General features: G+C 42.8%; 1 protein-coding gene across 1 annotated transcript in view; it reads left to right on the forward strand.

The window, feature by feature from the left end:
- The window catches only part of FBXL17 (F-box and leucine rich repeat protein 17), a 763,959-nt gene that overhangs the window by 713,511 nt on the left and 22,894 nt on the right, over window positions 1–27,554 (forward strand). Inside the window, exon 9 of the mRNA XM_068247434.1 lies at window positions 4,774–4,916. Coding sequence (XP_068103535.1) covers window positions 4,774–4,916 — 143 coding nt within the window. The remainder of the gene's footprint in view (window positions 1–4,773; window positions 4,917–27,554) is intronic.

The raw sequence follows: 27,554 nt of genomic DNA on the forward strand, positions 1-27,554 counted from the left end.
GTACAGTTATTTGTAGATCAGTTAAAGGGAACTTGAAGTGAGAAGGATATAGAATGTGCCATTACTGGCTTACTTGTAAACAATGATTCTTGCATGTTACTTATTCTCCACCGCTAGTACATTCTGAATCACTGGCCCAGAATGACTATGCAGATACAGGTATTCTGATCTACTTTGGATTTAGTCTTGTTTGATTGCTACAACTGCAACAAGTATGCAACCATCTGCATCAAAGATCAGCATAACAGCCTGACAGATCATCTTTTTCAAATGTGATAGCTGTAGGCCAGGCTATCTGTTTCTCTTACTTGTGCTTCCATTTAGTTTATATCTGTCAGACCATATATAAAGTAACCTGTATCATTTACTTTAGCAAACACCGTTGTATGCAAAAATACATTTCAGTCAAAGCTGACCGCACTTGTGTTCCATATTTGGTCATGTTCCAGTGTTGGTGCCACACAATCAGCTGTCACATATTTACATCTTAGCCTAGAGATAGTAAAGCACATGTGAATATGTCCCTGATGAGATCTGTATGCAAAGAATACTTATATCACACTAGTCAATACCAGCAGAACCTAAACTGAGAAGAATATGGATTTTCCTTATAAAATAATACTAGTTGCCCGGCTCTCCTGCTGATCCTGTGTCTCTAATACTTTCAGCCACAGCCCCTGAACAAGCATGCAGATCAGGTGCGCTGACTAAAGTCAGACTGGAATAGCTGCATGCTTGTTTCAGGTGGGGGATTCACCCACTACCGCAGCTAAAGAGATCAGCAGGGCTGCAAGGCAACTGATATTGTTTAATAGGAAAAATCCATATCCCTCTCAGTTTAGGTTCCCTTTATTGCTGTGGGTCATGTCCTTCAGAGACGTGTGACACAACAATGCTAGCAAGGATGCATTTAGTGTCTGAAATAACCTTGAACACATCAGTGCAGTCAGTTACATTATTACCTACTGGTCATGCTACATTGATAAAAGCATCCTTGATAAAAGAGTCCTTGCATGTGTGTGTGCTTTGTGTTTTATGCCCTTAGCTCCTTCAGTGTGTCTAACCAAACAGATTGCTTCATTCAAGAAAATTGTGATTGGTTGCTATAGCAACAACTTAACCTTTTACTCTAGTATTTTGACGTATGCCCTTTTAGTTCCATAGGTGCTTACCATCACAAAAGATGTCCCTGAAATGTAGTAATTTTTTTTCCCATTTTATTTATTTTTTTTTAAAAAGGTCAATCACCTTTGGAAGCAGAGATGTACTAATAGATACTTGGCATATAGATCAAATGCATACATACTTCTGCTTATGTATTGAATAAACAACAGGGAAGAAATTCTACCCCTAGAGTTTGGATAACATGGTTTAGGCCCTTTCACACTGGGATGTTTTCATTGCATTGCCTTACCGTTTTTTTACCGCATGGTAAAGCAATGAAAACCTATGGGGCATTTCCTACCTACCGTGATGCAATGCACCCGAAGTTCTCAATTTGAAGCAACAACAGCACGTTATCGGCGACCACCCGCAGTGACTGGAAGTCATGTGAGTCAGATATTTTAAACTTGTTTGCGTGTCACGCATGCGCAGAAGTGTATTTTGTCAATACACGTTAGTGCACTTCCTATTTCCGCCACAGGAAGTGAGCATTAGAGAGCCTCATTTATGGCTCTACTTGCAGCCAGATTAGGGATTACCATGCGTTGCCATGGAAATCTCTAAAGGCTATTTTAATGTTACAGTGCGATGCGATCAACTGATCGCACTGCACCTATAATGCTGGTTCCTAGTGTGAAACCGGCTTCAGATATTTGATCTTGTTCAGATGTAAGAGCATACATGAATACTGATGCTGAGTGATGGAGCCGGGCTCATAATCAGTGGTCCACTTTGTCTTAAAGATGCTCTATGGTGTTAAGGTTTGTATAACACTCTTGTCCTACGCTAGACCAGTTTGATTGAGTACACTCAATTCCAAGTTAAGGATATTCTACTGTAGAACTGTTGTCGCACAGTTGGAAGTGCAGTTTTCTTGAGTGGCGCACTTTGTAACATAGATGTTTCCCTTCACTGTAATTTAGTCATACTACATCCTTAATAGACAGCTCCAGACAATTATCATTCTCCCACTAATTTGTTGCTAGTATATATGCTGTATATGAAGACAGGTGGTATTCCCCAACATAGTTCTCCTGCTGTAGTGTCCATTGCTGTTGTGCTTTTTAACACTCCAGCTGACATGTAGCTTTGCACATTAGGATACTAGGCTTGTGTGTAGCTGCTCGAACGTAGAAACCAAATTCAGCATGCTATTGTTAAACAGATCTTATGCGGACATTGATTAGAAATTTGCAGTTTGAAGCATTTAAATGCGTGCTGCAACCAAAAGTAGATTTTTCGTAGGCAACCACAATAGTTGTTGATAGGAATTGTGAAATACTTGGCCTTACCTGCTGGGAGCACTGTTTGCCAAATTGCTGACCCTTCACTGTCCACCAGGAGGTGGTCTCAGCTTGTACTTGCCTGACCTACAGTTCCTCATCTCACTTACAGGGCGTCTGGCTTATGAACTATATAAATACTAAATAATAATAATAACTGTGTTCTGTATATTCCACCTCCCACCAACAGATGTCCTTCCACAGCCCTGATTGCTACCATTAATAGACACACCTGTTCTGCCTACGCTATAAGACTGGACTTCTATGCAACAAGCTGCCAGGACACTGTAGTCCCTCCTGAGTGCTGCTGGTCCCCCAGAACCTGTACCACTACACCTGTATCTGTTTTAAATCTTGACTGTATTCTGGTTTCTGATTATAGTATTTATTGGTTTTGACTTGGCTACCTTGACTCTGTATTGATTCCTGCTTTTGTACAGTATAACAGGTTATACAGTATATACAGTATGTGTATATATCTCTATTGTTGCCTCACCTCTTGTTATTTGTACTACACTAGTTAGGTAGTTATGATAAGTGTGTGTGTGTGTGTGTACTGTGTGTGTGTGTGTGTGTACTGTGTGTGTGTGTACTGTGTGTGTGTGTGTACTGTGTGTGTGTGTGTACTGTGTGTGTGTGTGTACTGTGTGTGTGTGTGTGTGTGTGTACAGTGTGTGTGTGTACTGTGTGTGTGTGTGTGTGTACTGTGTGTACTGTGTGTACTGTGTGTACTGTGTGTACTGTGTGTGTGTGTGTGTGTGTGTGTGTGTGTGTGTGTCTACACTGTGTGTGTGTTGTTTCAGTTGTATAGTTGCACTTTATTGATCAACTTCATTCACTAATTTCTGTGACCAGTCGGTTGCTTTTATGTTAAGACAAGAAATTCCCTATTTTTTTGTCTCTTTGGGCCTATTTCCACTAGCCGCAATGCTGCGGTGCGATCATCGAGCTGTGTTTCCGATAATACTACCGCTTTGGGACTCGGATGCTGTGGGAAACTGCAGCTTGCTATCCACACTTTTAGCCCCATCGCAGCATGAATGGAAATTTGCATGAATGAAAACTAATCCATTGACTTACGTGAGATGCAGTTTGCATGCGGTGAGATGTCATGATCGCACCGCACTGCGTGTAGTGGAAACGGGCCCATATAGCAATTATGATTTACATAATGTAAACACCTCTTGGAGAAAGAGCCTGTAATTCACTGACATGGTCATATAATAAGGCCTCTTTTGAATTCACCACCTGCTCTCCTGCTCCTCCCAGGCACTTGTGCTTGGTGCCTGCACTGGTCAATTACCCCCCCCCATGGAGTCACTTCTGAGTGCAGTCGCAACGGTTCTCTGCCACTGCGTAATGTTCTCATGTGTCAGCACTTGACACGTGTGGTGACGCTACCAATGCCATTCCGATGGGACACTGAACTGTTCGGCAAGCACGCAGTTCACTCGTCGGCCTGAAAGAAGCCCGAGTTCTCCATGGATGTGTACTATAGTGCAGCAGCAATTTTCCTTTTAAACAATGCAGATTGCTTGGTTGTCTGTATGATCCTCTGCCTCTAATACTTTTATCCATAACCCCTGAACAAGCATGTGCAGATCAGGTGTTTGTAACTGATGTCTGACAAGATTAGCTGCATGCTTTGCTTGTCTCAGATGTGAGATTCAGACATTACTGAAGCCATAGAGATCAATAGGACAGACAGGCAACTGGTTTTGTTTAAAGTAAATTTTAAGTGGGAAAAAAATAATCTGACGCTTATCTATGTGAGCCTTCCCTGTCCCCTTTTGATTCCCCCGTTTCAGCTCTGTCACCCCCTTTACACCAGTTGATCAAATATGCCTTCGGGGAGCCTCAGAAGTCTTCAGACACATTCATGTCCCAGAGTGCTCTCGAAGACAGGCAGTTTAATAGTGCGCATGGGCAGTACAGGGAAGCCAGTCTTCAGGAGCATTCAGGCTTCCTGAAGGCTCTCGGAGGTGGAGTAACTTCACCAGGTGACAGCCCTGGAACTAGAGGACAGGGAAGGCTCAATAGAATCCAGAGCCTTCCCTCTCTATAGGTAAGTATCACACTTTTCTATGCTACACATTTACTTTAAAAGGAAAGAAATATGGCAGCCACCATATCCGTCTCACTTCAGGTGTACTGAAAACCATATTACTTAGTACACTTTTAAAAATAAGGTTTTTCTTGGGAGTTTCACTGTAAGGCTGCATGATATGTGGTAGTAGAAATATGGTCCTGTTGTTTCTTATCAGTTAATTTAGAGAAACATTACTGATCTGCTACTGATTCCTGTTGTTTCCTGTTACCTCCACAGCTTTGATAGCTATTGGCCAGTACAGCACCAGTATAGAGACGGTGGACGTGGGATGGTGTGAGGAGATCACAGATCAGGGAGCCATGATGACGGCACAGATCACTAAATCCCTACGCTATCTGGGTCTGATGAGATGTGATAAGGTGAGAATGCATCTCTCTGCTTGTGTGTAATAAGTGATTCCAGTTTATGAATCATTTAAATGTGTTTCTTCTCTGCTGTGACTGTATTGCTTACATTCAAGATAAACTCAATTTCACGCATACATTGTGAGAAGTAGTAGTGATATTCAATTCCATTCCTCATTCTTTCAACCATTTCCTGTAACTTTTTCTGGAACCGTGGCTTACGGTTTATTGCTTTTCCCTATTTTGCCAATTTAAAGGAAAGCTGAGCTTTCATTAACAAAAACGATATAACAAATAGCAGTTTTGCACAAGCCATTTTGTTAAAATTATCTTTTAGATTTAGTTTGCAGTCAGCTGCTTTTCAGATATGGCAGAATTATACATGAGATGCTTTGGCACACCCAAAATTCCCTTTGTGCACAATCTTATTACTATTATTATTTATCACATTTATAGCACCAACATATTGTGCAGTGCTGGACAATAAATATATACAATGGTACAAAGGATCGCAGACGTAATGTAAAGGATGAGGCGGTCATGGGAATGGAGCACACGATCATATGACATACACTAGGGAAGGGGGAGGGCCCTGCCAAAGGCTTCCAATCTAAGAGGGGGGGGGGGGGGGGGTGGACACAGACACACTAGGTGGGGCTGTAGAATTATTATTCCGCAGAGAGTTAATACGTTGGGGATAGGTGGGCCATCTTGAAGAGATGTTTTTTTTAGGGCTTGCTTGAATGTGCTGAAAGAGGAGGTAAGTCTGATGGGCGGTGGTAGGGAATTCCAGAGGGTGGGCACGTATCTTGAGAAATCCTGAAGGTGCGTATGGTAGTGGTAGATCCCTTGGCCCATGGTAAGCTTTTCTATTGCTAAGCAATCATTAGTACTGACCCCTTTAGAGATAAAATTTGAGTTACCCCACAGAGGATAGCGTGGGTTTCTGTTTCTCTCTTCTTTCTGTTGCTGTTGCTGTCCCTTTGTCTCTTTTCTCTCTTATGGCTCTCTTACTTCATTCACTCATTTCCTGGTTTTGCTCAGAAGCACTTATTTTATAAGGTCAACCACTTATATTATTTTGGTGGTAGTTTGTTTGCCAAACTCCCTCAGGCAGCTGCTCACTTATGGCGATGAATCCGGTTCATGAAGCTAAGAATGCACTGGATCCAGTCTATATATTTTATTGCACGGAATAGCTATCATGGGGTTGTGTTTGTTTGTATTGGAGGGCATGATATGCTGTTGTTGTGCTCTCTCCTTGATGTATCATTTGTGCATATCTTTGATATGTTATCACACAAACTGTTCTGTCTTCACCTTTATTGCAAATAGTAACTTACTGTAATGACTTAAAACAAAAAATGAAGAAAAACAGAGAGCAATGACAACTTTTTTGGCATGTCCTGTACAGTGGGAACATTCGGACTTCATCAGATTTTGATTGCTGCTCTTCATTTTCTTCTCTGGTGACACCCTGGGATCTCATTAAGCTCCAGTTATAGTTAGGAGGGCAGGACACATATGGTGAGAGTCTTGTCCCCCGAGGTCTGCTGATAGCACTTAACCAATTCCCATCCTGCATACAGTATATTCACGCCATCTTAAGTGGCTCCTGAAAGCCACACGACGTGAATATAAGTCACTGCACTTCAATGAGCACAGCGTGCGTGCTAGCACGCACCTGGGCTCATTAACCTCCATAATCCATCTAGACTAATTAAGGAACCCCTTCCTGGGGTCTGATCCTCCCACCGCCCGCCCGATCCCCTGTCCTGAGGCTTCTTCCCCATGCTTCTTCCCCATGCAGGCAGTATTAGCAGCATGTAAACAACATACCTCACCTCGTTCCAGCGCGATCACCTCGTTCCAGCGGGGGGGGGGGGGTGCCTGCTGATGACGTCAGCAAGGCCGGGACCCGATCCGTTCGGCATAATGACACAGGCAGCGGTGATGCACGGAGGGGAGGCTGATCGCGCTGGAACGAGGTGAGGTATGTTGTTTACATGCTGCTAATACTGCCTTCTTTTGACTGCTATCATGAGCGGACACGCTCACTAGCTCTTTGTTATTTTATTATCTTGTATTTTACACCCTAGCACTATTGCACTTATAGCACATTATGTTTTCCCTTGAAAAAGCTTCATTTTAGAAGTAAAACATGTTGGGTTTATTTTTGGTGGGGGGTATTGTGTAATATACTTTATGATATCGCTGAGCTGAAGGGGTGCGATTGCAATCACATTGTTGTACTTATAATGTACCCCTAGCTCAGTTATTTACACAGAGTATGTATTTGTTATGAAAGCAGTTAGTCAGTGAATTTTATAAATCATTATTAAAAGTTAATTTTTATTAACAGTCCCCTCATATAGAGGGTACTCTGTTGTTCATTTAGGATTTCAGGTGCTGTGAAGGTTGCATGGGGAAGAAGCATAGGGAAGAAGCCTCAGTGCAGGGGATCGGGCGGGGGGTGCCTGCTACCCGATTGCTGCATGGGGAAGAAGCCTCAGTACAGGGGATCGGGTGGGGGGGGTGCCTGCTACCCGATTGCTGCATGGGGAAGAAGCCTCAGTACAAGGGATTGGGCGGGGGGGGGGGGGTGCCTGCTACCTGATTGCTGCATGGGGGGGGTTGTTTGGAGAGGGTGTGTGGTGTGTGTATCACTACAGCCCATAAAGCTAGGGGATTTAAAGGGCAAACCTATCATTTATGGGGGGGGAGGGGGCATAGAGGCACACCTGGCTATCTATGGGGCAAAGGAGCATACCTGGCTAGCTATGGGGGTGGGTGGAGCAAACGGGCACTCCTGGCTATCTATGTGGAGGGAGGGGGAATAAATATGCACACCAGGCTGTCCATGGCAGGGTCAAACGGGCATATCAATGTGTTGATACTGGGGGAGGAGCTAATAAGTGGCACATTTGGCTATACTGGGGGCGAAAAATGGCACACCTGGCTATCCATGGAGAAGTGTGGGAATAGAGGGGTACATCTGGCTATCTGTTGGGGGGGAAGAAGCGAGGGGCACACCTGGCTATCAATGGGGGTGGGAGGACAAAGGGGTGAATCTGGCTAATAAAGGGGCACATCTGACTTTTTATATGGGGAGGGACTAATAAAGGGCAAATCTGTCTGTTTATACCGGGAGGGGGCGATAAAGGGGCACACTTGGCTATCTGTGGGGGGGCAGAGGTAATAAAGTAGCACACCCGGTTATATATGGGTGGGGGGGGGGGGGGGTATGGTGGAGGGGAATAAAAAAGGGTACATCTGGCTAACTACGGGGTGGGAGCTAATAAATGCATTTAGCTTTTTGAATATGTATGCCATGAGGGTAAATTTATTGTTATTTTGGCAAATACGGCTTGTAATTACTGATAAAGTACAATGCGAAAAAATTGAAAAAATACCTTTATTTACAAATAATATATTGTCGCCATACATTGTGCTAAGAACATAATTTGAATGTTGAAATAAACAGGACACATGGGCAAATACAATGCGTGGGTTTTATCTACGGTAACACTTTTTATTTTCAAACTGTAAGGTCTGAAAACTGAAAAATAACGACTTTTTTCATTTTTTTTTTCTCTTTATTCCCTTTACAATGCATACAAAATAAATAATTCTTAGCAAAAAGTACCACCCAAAGAAAGCCTAATTGGTGGCCAAACAAACAAGGTATAGATCATTTATGTGTGATAAGTATTGATAAAGTTATTGGCTTATGAATGGGAGGAGTGTAAAATATAGAAAACTGCTCAGGATTTTTAGAGGGAAAACACCAGGGACGCAAAGTGGTTAAAGAGTAACTGTACTGGAAAAAAAAGTAATGAGTAAAATTGCTTATTTTTACTATATTACTTTATAAATGATTTACTCAGTGTTTGCTGGTTGTAAGATCTTTTCCCACCCTGATTTACATTCCGAAATGTATCACAGGTGGCTACATCTTTACTGCTGGCAGGTACATATCTTGGAATGTTTTATTTACTGAGAGTTCTAAAGTCAGTAGAAATAATGCCTGGTCTCCCAGATTGCTTTTAGAGAAACAATTTGCATAACTAAACAGCCTAGGCTGCAATATCACTGGGAGGGCAGGACAACACACCAATATACAGCAATATATAGATATTGGAAGTGGCTCTGATTTGCACGCCAGATCATTAAGCTACAATCGGCAGCTGAGTCCATCTTTCCCCTCCTTATTCTGTTTTCGGAAGTCTCTCCATCATTCTTGGTGTTGTCTTCCAGGGCCATTTCTAGCCTTTTTGTCACCCCAGGCCAGAAGTCCTGCAGAAGGAGGCACAGAGGGACACAGCGACGCCTGCAACTTACACTGTAAAGACCTTGTGATGTCTGCTCTTCAGCCAATGGTCTGGAATGCCTTTGGTTAAAAACGGCCCTGCTGTCCTCTCTCCATCCTTCTTCATAGACACAGTGCACATCACTTGGCTTTAGCTCAACAACACATCTGTACAGCATTGGGGTTTCGAAGTGTCACCCACAGTATCAGGTTTGATCCTGGCGGGTGACAGATATTGTTGGCAGATTGCACATGTATGAACCTTTAGTCACTCCTACAAGGACACAGACAGCTGTCAGTGTGCCAGTTGTCCATATGTATTTTCATGCTTAAAAATACATATATATACACACAGTTGCTTGCAAAAGTATTCGGCCACAAACATGAATCATGAATCAATTTTATTGGAATTCCACATGAAAGACCAATACAAAGTGGTGTACACGTGAGAAGTGGAACGGAAATCATACATTATTCCAAACATTTTTTACAAATAAATAACTGCAAAGTGGGGTGTGCATAATTATTCAGGCCCCTGAGTCAATACTTTGTAGAATCACCTTTTGTTGCAATTACAGCTGCCAGTCTTTTAAGGTATGTCTCTACCAGCTTTGCACTTCTAGAGACTGAAATCCTTGCCCATTCTTCTTTGCAAAACAGCTCCAGCTCAGTCAGATTAGATGGACAGCGTTTGTGAACAGCAGTTTTCAGATCTTGCCACAAATTCTCGATTGGATTTAGATCTGGACTTTGACTGGGCCATTCTAACACATACATAGGTTTTGTTTGAAACCATTCCATTGTTGCCCTGGCTTTATGTTTAGGGTCATTGTCCTGCTGGAAGGTGAACCTCCGCCCCAGTCTCAAGTCTTTTGCAATCTCCAAGAGGTTTTCTTCCAAGATTGCCCTGTATTTGGCTCCATCCATCCTCCCATCAGCTCTGACCAGCTTCCCTGTCCCTGCTGAAGAGATGCACCCCCAGAGCATGATGCTGCCACCACCATATTTGACAGTGGGGATGGTGTGTTCAGAGTGATGTGCAGTGTTAGTTTTCCACCACACATAGGGTTTTGCATTTTGACCAAAAAAGTTCCATTTTGGTCTCATCTGACCAGAGCACCTTCTTCCACATGTTTGCTGTGTCCCCCACATGGCTTTTGGCAAACTGCAAATGGGACTGCTTATGCTTTTCTGTTAACAATGGCTTTCTTCTTGTCACTCTTCAATAAGAGCCAACTTTGTGCAGTGCACAACTAATAGTTGTCTTATGGACAGATTCCCCCACCTGAGCTGTAGATCTCTGCAGTTCGTCCAGAGTCACTATGGGCCTCTTGACTGCATTTCTGATCAGCGCTCTCCTTGTTCGGCCTGTGAGTTTAGGTGGATGGCCTTGTTTTGGTAGGTTTACAGTTGTGCCATACTCCTTCCATTTCTGAATGATCGCTTGAACAGTGCTCCGTGGCATGTTCAAGGCATTGGAAATCTTTTTGTAGCCTAAGCCTGCTTTAAATTTCTCAATAACTTTATCCCTGACCTGTCTGGTGTGTTCTTTGGATTTCATGGTGTTGTTGCTCCCAATATTCTCTTAGACAACCTCTGAGGCCGTCACAGAGCAGCTGTATTTGTACTGACATTAGATTACACACAGGTGCACTCTATTTAGTCATTAGCACTCATCAGGCAATGTCTATGGGCAACTGACTGCACTCAGATCAAAGGGGGCCGAATAATTACGCACACACCACTTTGCAGTTATTGATTTGTAAAAAATGGTTGGAATCATGTATGATTTTCGATCCACTTCTCATGTGTACACCACTTTGGCATCAATTCACCAGAGGTTACCAACCTATTTATCTCTAGGGAGGTAATTTACCTCCTGTGATATCTCCAAATAGCAATTCTCCAGAAGTATAGGGGAAATGCAAGAGATAAATGTGAGATAAGTATGAGATAAATAAGTGATAGTTAGTAGTTAGTTTTTCTCCAAATCACAATTCACCAGGGAAGAAAGGGGGTGTGGCCATTCGTTATTTTTTCATCTCTTTATCCCCTGAATGAACCTGGAGATATCGTGGTTTTCACACAGCAGCTGCTGCTGTGGAAGATGGAGCCTTTTGAGCTTACTCTGTTAGGACTGGTGCACACCAAAAACTGCTAGCAGATCCGCAAAATGCTAGCAGATTTTGAAACGCTTTTTCTTATTTTTCTGTAGTGTTTCAGCTAGCATTTTGCGGTTTTGTGAAGCGTTTTTGGTGTAGTAGATTTCATGTATTGTTACAGTAAAGCTGTTACTGAACAGCTACTGTAACAAAAACCGCCTGGCAAACCGCTCTGAAGTGCCGTTTTTCAGAGCAGTTTGCGTTTTTCCTATACTTAACATTGAGGCAGAAACGCCTCCGCAATCCAAAATCTGCAGCAGCCCGGGAGTATGCGTTTCTGCAAAACGCCTCCCGCTCTGGTGTGCACCAGCCCATTGAAATACATTACCCAAGCGTATCCGCAGCCGCAAGCGGATCGCAAAATGCAGCCGAACCACTCTGGTGTGCACTAGGCCTTAGAGCTTGCTTCTATTATAAGGAGACGAAGGCGCAGGAGGAGGGTCTGTTTAATCGCCCCTCGTATTTTTCGTGAGAGAACAGTTCTTGATAATTTTACTGAGACAGAGGTGGTGAAGAAGTTCAGACTCACTCGTGATATGATTTATGATATGATCCGGCAGTAAAAGGCGGGAATACTCTGGTCAGGTAGTGGTAAAACTCCGCCTCCTACCCACAATGCTTCACTTTCAAGCTTACAGAGAGGAAAAGTATCCCATGTAAATCATTAATACCGATTACCTAACTCTCTGCTTTCTCACACTTTCCTCATGCATATCTCTCCATTATCCCCTGCTATCGAACACTTATCTCTCTGTCCTCTCACACTGGTGAATTGACTCCAGAGTGTTAAAATACCTCATGAGATAAACTACCTACCTTTTTTCTCTTAGTAAATCCTCTCTGGTGAATTGACGCCTTTGTGTTGGTCTTTCATGTGGAATTACAATCAAATTGATTCATGTTTGTGGCAGTTATGTGACAAAATGTGGAAAACTTCGAGGGGGCCGAATACTTTTGCAAGCCACTGTATATATACTGTAGTTGGGATTCATTGGTCATCCTTGCTTCAATCTACTCCATTCTAAGCTTTGGTTTATTTGGACAAAGAAGACTTTCTGACAACTGAGTAATGGGCGTGCGAATGATCATTCTCAAGATGATGGAACTAAGCTGGAACTAAGTCGGCTTACTTTTGTACTTTTGATTACTGGTCAACCGCAAATGAGCTTTTGTCATACATTTATATCATCCTTTGTTGCCAGATACATACCTTCTACTAATCAGTTATCTGTATTTGAACTGGCAGACATTCATGGTGGACGCTATCTAAAATATTCAGAATCTGATCAGAAAAACAAAATCTTCCTCTTACTAAACAAATATATCACAGTCATTCACATCCAACTATTTACTTGTTGTTTTCTGTAGTTTAGAGATTTCCTCAGCATTGATACCTAAAAATCTGTTGTTCAAGAGCACTTTGTTCTTTCTCTTCCGGTTTGGTTTTCACAAAGATATCACCGTGACCCATTTCATAGTAGAGATAATTGTCTGTTTTCATGTTGATCATTGACATGCTGACTGAATTAACCCCGTTCTGTTAATTAATTGATGCAGAAGGCATGTTCTACATAAATAATTGAGTACAGGTTGACTCCGTGAGTGAAAAGAAACCAATGCAGAACATATGAAGCGGGTTAGTAAAGATGTTATCCTCTGATCCTATGAAATACCTGTTGATCCTGTAGAAAGTCCTTAGGCCCTTACTGATGTAATTGTTTCCTCCTTGAAATGTGCTTTTTCCAAATCTTTCAACAACATTAGCTGGACATTCCTGGCTTAAGTGAGGAACCATGGCAAGGTGCCATTGATTTCCTTCTGCAGCGTGTGATTTCATCCAGAGATTGAGCGGCCTAGTTTCTTTATCGAAACAAGGCCCATTTTATGCTAGCAAGACTTCATAAGAGAAAGCATGTGATTACCAATCTCTGCTCTGAGTGTTGTAATATGAGGGAAGGTATTTTCGCTGAACTGGCTTTCTTACGACTTTTTTTTCTTTCCAAAATGCCCATTTTCACTGGAGATGTAGGTGGTTAATTGAATTGCCCTCGTGAAGGCTGAAAGGCAATTTACAGAGTTTTCTTATCCTGTAATGCTTTAAATGAAAAACTTCACTGTAAAACGACTTTGTTATCCAACTCAGAACTTTTTCCCTTATAATAGCAATATAATAGGTGACGCCCTTCTCTACAGTTACATGCCGGACTTGTTTTGAAATGGCATATAAGTTACACTTTACAAAATAGATTCTGATAGCACTCAAATGTATGCATGTATAAAGAAATCACTGCGTGTGCATGCCTACAATGCAAACGCCACCGCGCCCAAAGCCTGCACGGGCTCACAACAAAGCCTGTACACGTACACTACAACCACCGCCACCAATACAAATGCCTCCGCTGCCCAGAGACTGCGCGTACACACGCCACAACTGCTGCAGTACATCTGTGCATAACTACAGCCTTCACTTAGTATACAGGATAATGCACCAGAGCGCTTATGGGAGGTACTAAAAAGAAGTAACGTAATACAGAATGAAAAAAAAGAACAGTTTTACACGACTGCAGCCAGTAATATGCTCAAGATGCCACTAGGAATGTTTGGTACATTCATTCACAATAAGGTTGTATACTTAATATTAATAGTTAATACTGACCACGACAGAAAGCAGTGGATACGTCTACTTTTCAGTGCTTCTGTCTAAAGACTCACTTTCTCAAAAAAAAAAAAAAAGTCTTTCTATAGAATTAACTGTTGTTTGCTGTATGCCACATTTAGATACAATTTATCAAATCCTTAAAAAAACCTGAAAAGTAAAAACTGATTTATCTATGAACACCTTAACCCTAAGACTAAGTTCACAGGGGAGTATTAGGGTGCTATGAAGGGGATGCATCTCAAAGGACAACTGAAGCAAGAGGGATATGGAGGCTGCCATTTTTATTTTCTTTTAAGCAATTCCAGTTGCCTGGCTGTCCTGCTGATCATATTCCTCTAATATTTTTAGCCATAGACCCTGAACTAGCAGGCAGCAGATCAGGTGTTTCTGACATTATTGTCAGATCTGACAAGATTAGCTGCATGCTTTTTTTCTGGTGTTATTCAGACACTACTGCGGCCAAATAGATCAGCAGGGCTGCCAGACAACTGGTATTGTTTAAACCGCAATAAATATGGCAGCCTCCTTATCCTTCTCACTTTAGCTGCCCTTTAATGCAGAAAATCGATTTTTAATTGTAAGTCTATGCGACGTTCAGAGAGTATCCAGTGTAATGTGATCCAACAGAGTGCAGTATCCCAAGTGCATGCAATGCATTACTGCATAATATATGCGCGAACAGTGGCAGAGAAGCATACTTTTCTTTGACTGTATGATTTACTGTATGCAACACCATGCTCTCATAACCTGCCATGTGACTTCCCCTCCGTTGCATTCCTGTTTTTACAGGAAATGTAACACAGGCACAGCTCCCACTGTAACGCTAGCCTTACTTGTGATTTTTAAATTATTGCACAAAACATTCCCACTACAGACATACATGTGCAACACGCTTTGGACATTTATTGATTTCATAGAAAACTGGTGCAATGGAGACTTGTCCTCATACTACATAATTTATAAATCTATCCCTATGCTGCTCCAGGCACTGAAAACCCAGTGCATCTCAACATTCAACCCTTGATGCCTTTGTGGCTGAGATTATGAAACGTTGTACAGATACCAGGCTGATGGTCTATTGCGGTCTAGAGTGGATAATTTTCCTTGACACATGGGTTATATAGCTCATGGTGGGCAGTTGGACATGGATCTCTATATGAAACCGATGGATGTCAACTCCCTGCTTGAGTTTGGGACTTTCTATCCGGAGGAGACAAGAAGATCAGTGCCCATCAGCCAATTACAAAGAGTGCAGACGATAGTGTGTGATGATGCACTTAGAGATGTCAGGCGGGTCTCTTGCCAGAGGCGCAGTTTGTTGAATTCTTAAAAAGGCGGCAAAATTTGGATGGGGAATGGCAGTTTAGGCACCAAAACCTGACCTTGCCCCAGGCGCAACTTGGTCTAGATCCGTTCCCTGGTCATGCCGCAGGGACACGTTTCCATGCATGGGCATAGTTATGCAGTCTTTGTGCTGATGGTGCCCTTGCGGTCTCTTAAATGTAGATAAGAAGAGGCAGAGAGTCAAGAATGCACACTCTACGCATCAATACACTATACGTGAACAGATGATAAATCTATCAGTTCCTGTCCTCTTTGTAATGGCTAAACACCATGTCAGTCAATTTATACTCATAGGCCTGGTGCACACCAAAAAACGCTAGCAGATCAGCAAAATGCTAGCAGATTTTGAAACGCTTTTTCTTATTTTTCTGTAGCGTTTCAGCTAGCATTTTGCGGTTTTGTGAAGCGTTTTTGGTGCAGTAGATTTCATGTATTGTTACAGTAAAACTGTTACTGAACAGCTACTGTAACAAAAAACGCCTGGCAAACTGCTCTGAAGTGCCGTTTTTCAGAGCGGTTTGCGTTTTTCCTATACTTAACATTGAGGCAGAAACGCATCCGCAATCCAAAATCTGCAGCAGCCCGGGAGTATGCGTTTCTGCAAAACGCCTCCCGCTCTGGTGTGCACCAGCCCATTGAGATACATTACCCTAGCGGATCCGCACCCGCAAGCGGATCGCAAACCGCAGCAGAACCGCTCTGGTGTGCACTAGGCCAAAGTGTTAGAACATGTACCTCAGCTTAGGAGAGGAGGAGATGGACACATGATTTTTTATGGCAATAAGCATTTTGGATCTAAAAAAACAACAACTGGATACGCTAGAGCCCAGGGGTATGAAAAGGGAGTTAGATCTTATGCCTTTCATCAGAACTGTACTTTATTTTTCTTCCCAATTCCTCATTCTGACCTCTAGATGTCCCTGTTGTTTAGTTTTGTGTTTTGCATATGTAGCTTCTTGGTTTAGATATGCTATGATCGGTGCGATCGCTCAGGGCGCCGGCTTCCAGGGGGCGCTCCTGTCCCCTGGCCGCATGTTTTAATATGGATGCTCCGCCCCCTGGTGCCGCTGCTGGGGGTGATGGGGGGGGGGGCAAACATGTCCGTGCGCCGTGATGAAGGGGGGAGCCACAGCGCGGGGAGGGCAGCCTGACCTCTCCCTCCCTTCCTCTCCGGGCCACCCTCTGTGCTCCCCCCACCGATGCAGACTGCAGCAGAGATAACTCACCTCCCTGGTTCCGAACGCCGGCGCCTCTCACTTGCCGCTGGTATCTTCTACACAGTTACTGATACACACTAAACTTCCTGCTTAACAGGAAGTTTAGTGTGTATCAGTAACTATGTAGAAGAGAGTAGACCAGCGGCAAGCGAGAGGCGCCGGCGATAGGAACCAGGGAGGTGAGTTATCTCTGCTGCAGTCTGCATCGGAGAAGGGAACACAGAGGGTGGCCCGGAGAGGAAGGGAGGGAGAGGTCGGGCTGCCCTCCCCGCCCCCCCCTCCACTATGAGGGGGGGGGGGCACGCACCTACCTACCTACCTAATCTATACTGGGGGCAGCTACCTATCTAGCCAATACTGGGGGCACCTACCTATCTAACCTATACTGGGGGGCAGCTACCTATCTAACCTATCCTGGGGGGCACCTACCTAATCTAACCTATACTGGGGGGCACCTACCTAATCTAACCTATACTGGGGGGCACCTACCTAATCTAACCTACACTGGGGGGCAGCTACCTATCTAACCTATCCTGGGGGGCACCTACCTAATCTAACCTATACTGGGGGGCACCTACTTAATCTAACCTATACTGGGGGGAAGCTACCTATCTAACCTATCCTGGGGGACACCTACCTATCTAACCTATACTGTGGGCGGCTACCTATATAGCCAATACTGGGGGCACCTACCTATACTGGGGGGCAGCTACCTATCTAACCTATACTGGGGGCGGCTACCTATCTAGCCAATACTGGGGGCACCTACCTATACTGGGGGGCAGATACCTATCTAACCTATACTGGGGGAACCTACCTATCTAACCTATACTGGGGGAACCTACCTATCTAACCTTTACTGGGGGCACCTACCTATCTAACCTATACTGGGGGCACCTACCTATCTAACGTATACTGGGGGCAGCTACCTATCTAACCTATACTGGGGCAGCTACCTATCTAACCTATACTGGGGGCAGCTACCTATCTAACCTACAGTATACTGGGGGGCAGCTACCTATCTAACCTATACTGGGGGGCAGCTACCTATCTAATCTATACTGGGGGGCTCCTACCTATCTAACCTATACTGGGGCAGCTACCTATCTAACCTATACTGGGGGCAGCTACCTAACTAATCTATACTGGGGGCATCTACCTATCTAATCTATACTGGGGCAGCTACCTATCTAACCTATATTGCAGGTACCTACCTATCTAACCTGTACTGAGGGCACCTACCTATCTACCTACACACTACTAAGCCCCCCCCCCCCCATTAGTGTATGTGTGTGGTGCACTCACACGCGAAGAGGATGAATGGGGGCGGGGGCACCAAAATCTGGTTATGCTCAGGGCGCTGTGAAACCTAAGGCCGGCCCTGGCTATGATCTTTACAGCCAGCCTCTGCCGCCTGTGTCACGGTGAACGGACCGGCCTATACCACACTGTTGCTGTGGGATGCGGGAGGCCAAGGTTCTGTTTTCTGGTAAAGCTGGGAGAAAATTCATCTTCATGGGTGATTAGTGTTACAAAGACGTCTTTAGTCGTATAATGATTCTAAACCATTGCATGTAACATATGGCTGGCGATTTCCGCCCACCTCGATGATACTGAAACGGTTCCTCCTCTGCTACCCTCCACCTGCAAGCACCACACACCGCAACATCTCCTGACGAATGGTCCAGCTACTTTCTGACAGCCATTTTTGGAACAAAAAAAAAGGAACTGTGTTGAATAAAAAAATGCAATCATTCAGGGAATGTTTCTGCTTTTCATGAATGTCTGAAGTTAAGAGCATTTAATAACATTAGACTAGCAAGTCATCCCTCCTGATTTATAAAACCCTAAATCCAGACCAAGCAGGAAACTAATTTATAGATGGCTATAATGGTACCATGATAACTTGATTTAATGTAAGTTTCCTTTAACATTTGTGAAATAAACTCTAAAAACGTTAGCGTGGGTTGCAGAGGCTTTCTCCGGGAAACATATGGTTTGTCTCCAGTGGATAGTTGCCCTCCATCTAAAGCCCTGGAGTGATGTTCTCCTTTTCTTCTCCCGCACAGGCCAGGAATACTTAAATCACAGATATATATTTGTAGCTCTTTTGTGGGGCGGCACAGAATGCTTCCAACTAATCATCTGAGCAAAAAACCTCAAAACTCTTTCAACAGCTTTAAAAGGCAGTTTTACTCTGTTCTGCTAAATGATCATCAATAGAATTTTTAACGACCTGAAATCATTCACACAACTTTAATGTGTCCCTATCAATATGAGTTTTTTTCTTCTTTCTTTAGTACTGCTCGGTGTTAGTGCAGAGAATATAAAAATGTTTGGCAAAAAAAAAAAAACAATTAAGATGGCAAATTAGCCAAGCAGCATCAACCTGCCATCTACAAGATGTATGAGTATAATTAAAGAACGACAAATATTACCGTAACAAGAAGATATCTATACTTTTAGCTATGATAATCTCCTCACTGCTGTGTAATTTGTACAATAATTCTTACAAGGTTTCGCTTGCATATTTCAGCTTTATTAAGGTTCTCTTTTTTCATTGGGTAATAAGCCACTATAAAATGGTATTAAAAGGAAAAAAGGATGTGCAGACCAGAGTTTAGTGACAGTTACAGCAGAGGCCTACAAGGGTAATTGGCTCTGTCTAAATATAGTGTAATTTGTTTGTGCCTACACATCTATCTATGGTTTTAATGATTCCCCTTTTCCAAATGATTCTTGCAATGAATAATTGAGTATGTAATCATATTTAAAGTATTGTTCAAGTAGCCTGTGTTTGCCAGTGCAGCCAATTACAGAAATGTGGGCTTTGCGCTATGAAAAAGATGACAACGTCGCTGTAGAACTTAAGTATTTAGCAATAAACGGTATAGAATAATGAGCGGTAATGCTTATTAATAATCCCCTGGAGGATAACTTTACCAAAAACATTCTAATTGCATCTTACAAGTAGACTTAGTTTGAAGTTTCAAAAGTTTAACATAGAACAAATGAAAATCATGTCCTCACTTTTAGTGGAAAAAAAATAAATCTTAATTTGCACAGGTAAAGGGTTTATGTATAAATCCATGTTCTAAAATGTGTTAGTTTATAAATTTTCCAGTAATGTATAAAACCTCTTATAGCATGTTGGGGGGTGGTGCTAAAAATCTTCCAGTTACTGTTTTAGCTAAAATGTTCTCTCTTGGGGTGGAGATTCAGTTATCTTTGAACTTCCATCCCTTGTTCAAGTATTTCTTCTTGTTGTGCAGGTTAATAGGCAAGGTTAGGATGTGGCTAACTTAGCAGCCTTTCGATATGTCCAGCATGGTGGCTTAGTGGTTAGCACTCTGTGCAGATAGTGCCCTGACTGGGATTCGAACTGCGAACTCAGCGCTGCAACACCAAAATTTGTATGTTCTCCCTGTGTCTGTGTGGGTTTCCTCCAGGAATTCCCATTCCCTCCCACATCCCAAATACATACAAATAAGTTAATTGTCTTCCCCTTAAAGGGAACCTTAACTCAAAAAAAAAATGAGTTTTACTTACCTGGGGCATCTACCAGCCCTTTGCAGCCATCCTGTGCCCTCGCAGTCACTCATGGCTCCTCTTGTCCCCCGCTGCCAGCTAGTTTTGTTTTTGCCGACTGGGAGTCAGCCGGCCGCCATGCGTACGTTTTTACGCATTCCTGCTGGTGCAGGAAGCTATTGCAGACATCAACAAGTACATTTTAACGCGTTACGGTTATAATGCGTAAAATTTTACTTGTTGATGTCTGCAATAGCTTCCTGCACCAGCAGGAATGCGTAAAAACGTACGCATGGCGGCCGGCTGACTCCCAGTCGGCAAAAACGAAACTAGCTGGCACCAGGGGACCAGAGGAGCCATGAGTGACTGCGAGGGCACAGGATGGCTGCAGGGGGCTGGTAGATTCCCCAGGTAAGTGAAACTCTTTTTTTTTGAGTTACGGTTCCCTTTAAATTGGCCCTAGACTATGATACATACACTATACGATACATACATAGACATATGATTGTGGTAGGGACTAGAATGTGAGCCACTCTGAGGGACAGTTAGGTGACAACAATATACGGCGCTATATAAATTATAATAATAATAGGGTGTTATCATTTGTGTTAGATTTTGTCACGCACCTCAACTTGCACGGTTCAGTTGGCTAATCTTGGTGATGAATGGGCTCACCATGTGGATAAAGAGCAGAGATTAACCACTTCACCGCTGAGGTTTTTTTCCCTGTGTGGACCAATTTTCACTTTTTAGCACTTCTCCCTTTTATTCGCCAATAACTTTATCACTACTAATCACAACAAAATGATCTATGTCTGTTTTTTTGCCACCAATTAGGCTTTCTTTGGGTGGTATGTTTTGCTAAGAATTATTTTATGCCAAATGTATTTTAACAGGAATAATAAGAAAACATTGAAAAAATTATTTCTCAGTTTTCGGCCATTATAGTTTCAAAATAATACATGCTACTGTAATTAAAACCCACCTATTTTATTTGTCCATTTTTTCCGGTTATTCCAACATTTAAAATATTTCTCTAGTACAGTGATGGCTAACCTTGGAACTCCAGCTGTGGTGGAACTACAAGTCCCATGAAGCATTGCAATACTATGACAGCTCTAGGCATAACTCAGGGAGGCAAAGGCATGATGGGATTTGTAGTTTTGTCACAGCTGGAGTGCCAAGGTTAGCCATCACTGCTCCAGTACAATGTGTGGTGCCAATATTTTATTTGGAAATAAAGGTGCATTTTTTTTTCAGTTTTGCGTCCATCACTAATTACAAGTGCATATTTTCAAAAATAACAGTAAAATAACCTCTTGACATAAATATAAAAAAAAGTTTAGTCCCTGATGTAACTATTTGTTGTTTTTTTAATAATCATTTTTTTATGCAAAGGATTTATTTGGGTAACTTTGGGAGACTGCGGGTGGTAAGGAGTTGTAGGTCTTTTTATAAAAAAAAAAACAAAAAAACTATGTAGGTGTAATTTTACTATTTGGCCAAAAGATGTCTTTGTATGTTAATGGAAATTGGATGTGTTACATAAGTTATAAAGACCACAGGCTTCTAATGGATGACGGTGATCATTGATACCGCCACTTTGATCAATGGATAGGAACTGTGTTCCCATTCACTGATCGGTTTGCTAGGACACCGCAATGGGGGGGGGGGGGGTTGCATTCAGGAATTTGAATATCTACACCCCTGGAGTGGTAAGAGAACAACTAGATATACCTGCTGCTGACGCGGCTAGTGGTTAATCAGTGCATCAAGCAGTTACTTCTCCCAAAATTACAAAAATTGGCTAAGCAAAGGGAAAGTATTTAGGGAGAAGAACCGTCCCCATCATTTTGATTTTAAAGTGTCCACAATGGGAAATAGTTAACACAGGCAAGCATACCTGCCATATTGCTGCAGTTTTACATAACCAAGTGCAATCTGTGGTGCTGAAACTGCACTTGTTTGCATGACAACTATATGCATTTAATCTGATATCAGCTAGTGATGATATTCCTCTGAATATGCTTGAAAAGACATTGGCCCATATGCAATTCACTTTTTTACCTGAGTTTTCTCCTAGGTGATATTTTCACAACTTGTCATAAAATGCTTTTAAAGCCACCAGCAAACAAGAAAATACTCCAAATTAATTTGTTAGTCCTTTTTAACCAACTCTTGGGTACTTTTTCAATTGTAAAATGCTGAAATTCACTTCAAAGAGGAGATGAAAATTATCTCCTAGGAGCCTAGTGGCTGGAAGGTGTAATGGTTAAGGGCTCTTCCTCTGACACAGGAGACCTGGATTCCAATCTTGGCTCTGCCTGTTCAGTAAGCCAGCACCTACTCAGTAGGAGACCTTAGGCAAGTCTCCCTAACACTGCTACTGCCTATAGAGCGCGCCCTAGTGGCTGCTGGTCTGGCGCTTTGAGTCCGCCAGGAGAAAAGCGCGATATAAATGTGGTTTGTCTTGTCTTTGTCTAACTCAGGTGAAAAAATGAATTGCATATGGGCCATGAATTAATGAAGTTCTGTAGCAGGCACATTTATATTACTTGTTTCTGGTTCACAATGATTTTACCATCCTGGCCTACCAGCTAGATTCGTATGGCTTTGTAAAATGAATAGCCTGTAGACCACACTGAGCACCAGCAGCTCTGGAAGTGTGTCTGACTTTTCAGGAACATAATAGAATGATTGGCGTACTCGCTCACTGAGCTGAAGTGATGCATCATGGGAGTTCTTACTCATTCACTAAAGCTGAATAATCGCAATTACCTTCTGTTTTAAGCAGGCATCTTTAGATTTAGCAGTGATTTATAGCATAACTGATGAATTTGTTTTCCTTGAATTGAGCTTTAAGAAAGGAACGGCAAAACTAGATGTGAAGCAGATGGCTGCTCCGGGTAAATATATTAAGAATGATGGGAGAGATTTCAAAGTATTTAAAGTACCCCTGTTGCTAAGTTAAGGTCACTTAAAATAGTGACAGAGTTTAATTAGGTGAATGATGCAGCTTCCTCAGCCACTTCTCTGACTTTAATTCATGCTTGTATGATGTATATTTATAGTGACTCAGTGTGGTGTCGCTGCTGACTCAGCAAGACTGCTCCATCAAAGTCTGCACTGTACTGACTCATAAACAGTGTACTGTATATTGGCTTAATCGGAGTAGTGGTGACTGCTGCAACATTTTTTCAACTTATTAAAGGACAACTGACCCGATCACAACGATATGAACTAAACACAGATGTATATTCAGGAGGCTGGTACATGCCTCTGTGCTATTTGTCCTGTCCTGCAAGCTCCACCAGTACCCATAATCCTGACCAATCCCTGACCAAACAGTTTGACTTTCACGAAAAGTCGAACTTTAAAAAACGGAAAATCCTTTTAAATTTAAGGCCAAGAGGAGAGATACTGATATAGCCTGTGTCAAGTATAATGAAAAAAAATTCTATGAGAATTTCCTATGCTAGAAATCAATAGTTTAAGGGGCTCATACTTTATGCTCAATGTGTTTTATATACTTGTAGAAACACTGTGTTAACATATATTTGGTGATACTATATTTGCGTTTATATTTCTATGATCCAGTGTATGGATATTGTTACTTTTTCTCATTTGGGATATACTGTATATTGTTTGTATATTTTTGATGTTAATTTCAATAAAAACTTGTTTTGAGAAAAATAAAAAATAAAACACAAAGAGGTTGGCTTACCATGCAGGTTCATCCCACTCTCACCCCATATCCGCTCACTGTGCATGCCCCTATTTCAGTGCAGACTTTCATTTGTGCACGAGCATGTGTTCAGTCATTTTACAGAGGGAGGAGCTTGTTTTCATGGAGGAGCCATGGCTGAACGGGTCTACAGAGGGAGGAATGAACAAGGTTGACATAATCTGAAAGGAGTAAATATAATGTTCATATCTTGTAACGTCTGAAACTATGGCGGCTGCGAATGCGCAGGATAGATCCGCAGCCGCCTTTGTTCCTTGTTCACAGGCCTTATCCGTCCCGGCGGCGTCCAGCACGCTGGGAACGGCATTGTCTCTGGCTCATAGGGTCTCTGTATCGCGCGGGCGCGCGCAGAGACAGGACCTTTATGATGGAAGAAGGCGCGTCAGCTGACCTGCCGGTCGGCTGACGTCAGGAGTGACTCACGCCGCTAGGATTGGCTGATTGCTAGGGGCGTGGTGCTGGGCTCTCCTCGGCTTCTTAAGCCTTCACGGTTCATTGGCAACTCGTCTGCTGTTGCGAATACACTCGTGTTAACGCTCAGACCTAGTGAGGTTCCAGTTGATGATAGATGTATATGCAGTGTTTGCGATATACATCTATCTATAGTTAGTTATTATTACATTGTATTTCTGATAACCTGTGTATGATTCTGGCTACTCTCAGACCTTGCTATTGCTAAACGATTCTATACCTCTGCCTTTCTGACTTTAGTTGCTGAACCTCTGCCTGATATTAACTACTCTCTTGCCTGCCGTTTCGGTACTGTCTCTGCCTGCCTGTTATCGTACTTTGCCTGTCTGACTACTCTACTCACCAGTGGGCCCTTGCCACTGGTGAGGTGCACTGGCCATTAGAACCCACCAGCTCTTCTGGTGAGGTTCAGGCTCACTAGTATCAGCTCCAGTGACTGTTAGTACCTTGCCAGCTCCTCTGACAAGGTCTTGCTAAACTATTCAGTTACTTGTGCTGTTATTACCTTCCCAGCTCCTCTGGAAAGGTCTAGTTTAACTATTCAGTCATTTGTACTGTCAGTACCTTACCAGCCCCTCTGGTAAGGTTTTGCCAAACTTCTCTAGTTCTCTCATTATTAGTACTTTCCCAGCTCCTCTGGTAAAGGTATTGTTATTTGTGTTGATAGACCCTTCAGCTCCTCTGGATAAGTCTACACTGTTGCAGTTAGTACCCACCAACTCCTCTGGTGAGGTCTAGCACTGTTCTCGCAGCTAGTACCCACCAGCTCCTCTAGTGAGGTGTAGCACTGTTGTTGCAGATAGTACTCACCAGCTCCTATGGTGAGATCTATCCATTTATTCTACTGTTGCACCAAACACCACACCTTACTCTCAGCTAGCTATACTAGTATTATTGGTGATAATGCAGATCACCACATAATCAGGTATAGCGTCTGTATTATTGGTGGTTCTGCAGATCACCAATGATCAGACGTCTGAGTTGCAGTACCCAATCGTTACATATCTTTATTTAAATACATTATCTTTGGGTCAGTTGTCCTTTAACCTTCCTTGCGGTATCCCTGAGTCAGGCTCGGGGTAGAAAAAAGCAGCCAGGGGCAGTAATCCCGAGCCTGACTTGGGGTAGCCGTCTGGAGGTATAGGGAGACAGCAGCAGCGGCGTTTCAACTCGCGTCCTCCAGGAATCCAGATGCTGGCAGCCATTCCTCTCACTGTCCTTGGAGGCTCTGGATCCCTCAAGTAAGATCGCCGTTTGTTGTCATGATGACAGATGACAACCTTACTATAGGGTTACAGCACCACCCGGAGGACAGAGGGAGAATTTCAGTGCTGGATCCCAGGGAGGATGAGTAAGTGCAGGGGCTGCTGTAGATCTTTCTGCGGTGTGATTTTTTTTTCATGGTTGTAGGGTCTAAAAGCACGTGAAAAAAATTACACCACTTTTAGATTCTAAAATCTGGAGATAATCACACTGCCAGGGAGGTTAAAGGCCCATACACACGCCTGAGTAAGGCTGCCGATAACGACCTCCTGAGCTGATACTCAGGCATGTGTACATCAGCCTCCGACCCCCAACCCTTGAGCAAGGACCAACTCAAACCCCCCCTCCCCCCCCCCCCCCCCACCCACCGTATGACGTCATGCATGTGCCGATCCACTGTCCCTCAGCCTCCCCCCCCCCACACACACACACACACATAGCAACAGATTGCGTCATCACCTACATAGCTGACACGTGTCTGTACAGGCTAGCCAGCAATTTTGCCCTAGGGGATCTGGTCCCGATCAAGCGACATAAAATCAGTAGGTGTGTACAGATCTTAAGTCCCATCATTAGTTTAAATACTTAAATTACTGCCAGGTGTGCTGTAATAAATGGTGGGGGTAACCGATCATTAAAAATGGTGCCTGCTTTTAAAAATGTAGTTTGCTATTTTTAAAATTGATTGTTTTAAAGACTAGTGCCACAGGTTTATGGAGAGCTACACTGATTTCGTAAATTGATGTTCTACTTTAGTTATATTTTTCAAATGTGTGACCTTAGTTGTGTTGTGTTGCAAAGTCAACCACCTTTCTGCCAGAAAACTGAGTGATGGGTGTGTCAGTTATTAATTAGTAAAGGCCTACACACCTTAAATTTTGAATGGCCAATCACTGACCAATCTTACCACCTCCATGTAGTATGAGAGGTTACCTACACAATCTGCTTTAAAATCTCTTGACTCTCATACTACATGGATGTGGAACATTGCCCAATCACAAGTGAAGATGTATACCAGGGTTTAGTAGTTGAGTTTGCTGTGTGAAGCTAATTGCCCGTGCAGGAAGAGGGGCATTTATGGGGTGGACAGAAGCGGGCTTTTCTTTCCTCTGGATAGATAACCGAGACATTGGGCTACAGAAAACTGAATTAAGAATTTCCAGCATGCAATGTTTATATTATGCAGAGGGAAGTGGAGGTAGAAAGCTTTTTAGTCTGTCTATATACTTTAAATGATAGGAATGCTTTGGGAAGTTTTTCCCTCCTTTTTTTGTGAACACTTTCCATAACATTTCAGATTTTTTTTAATATGCTGAAAATCTTTTTAACAGATGTTGCATAATATTTTTCTCGCCACCAGCTATGAGTATTATTCATTTTCTAAATTCTACGCTACTGTTATTAACTGGGTAAATTTAAAGTTTGTAGCCACTTTATTCTGAAGTGCTTTAACTTTTGGAAACAGGCCTGCTTCTGTTCAATACAGCATTGTATTTTTCCAAGCTTTTTTTCTGAAGCAAATTACAGCTAATCTGTCGGGCGGTGGTCAGTAGGTTTGCATCCTCCCTCCTTTTTTAATATCTTTTTAAAGCCCCCTTCTCTCTTAAGCATCAAAGTCGCATTAGCTCATTGTGTTCTACTGTACTTCAGAAGCAGCATCGAGCCGATCGCAGTGAACACGCGAGGCTTGGAGGATATAAAAACATATAGCAAAAAATAGATTTCGAATCGTTACCACTATGATACTCTTTATGACCAAACCTCCATGGAATTTCTTTGATATGAAGTTGACATGAATTAGAATTTCACAAGCGTCTAGAGTCCTCCCAGAAAAGATCAGAGCGGATTCTGCGCGGGGTGAAGGGCTCCTCTGTTTGATTCCATTGATTACCCAACTGCCTTCAGGCTACAGGACACAGTAGAGGCAGCGAGTTATTGATCCAAATGATGAAAAT

This window comes from Hyperolius riggenbachi, chromosome 1 (assembly GCF_040937935.1).
Source record: "Hyperolius riggenbachi isolate aHypRig1 chromosome 1, aHypRig1.pri, whole genome shotgun sequence".
Lineage (NCBI taxonomy): Eukaryota > Metazoa > Chordata > Amphibia > Anura > Hyperoliidae > Hyperolius > Hyperolius riggenbachi.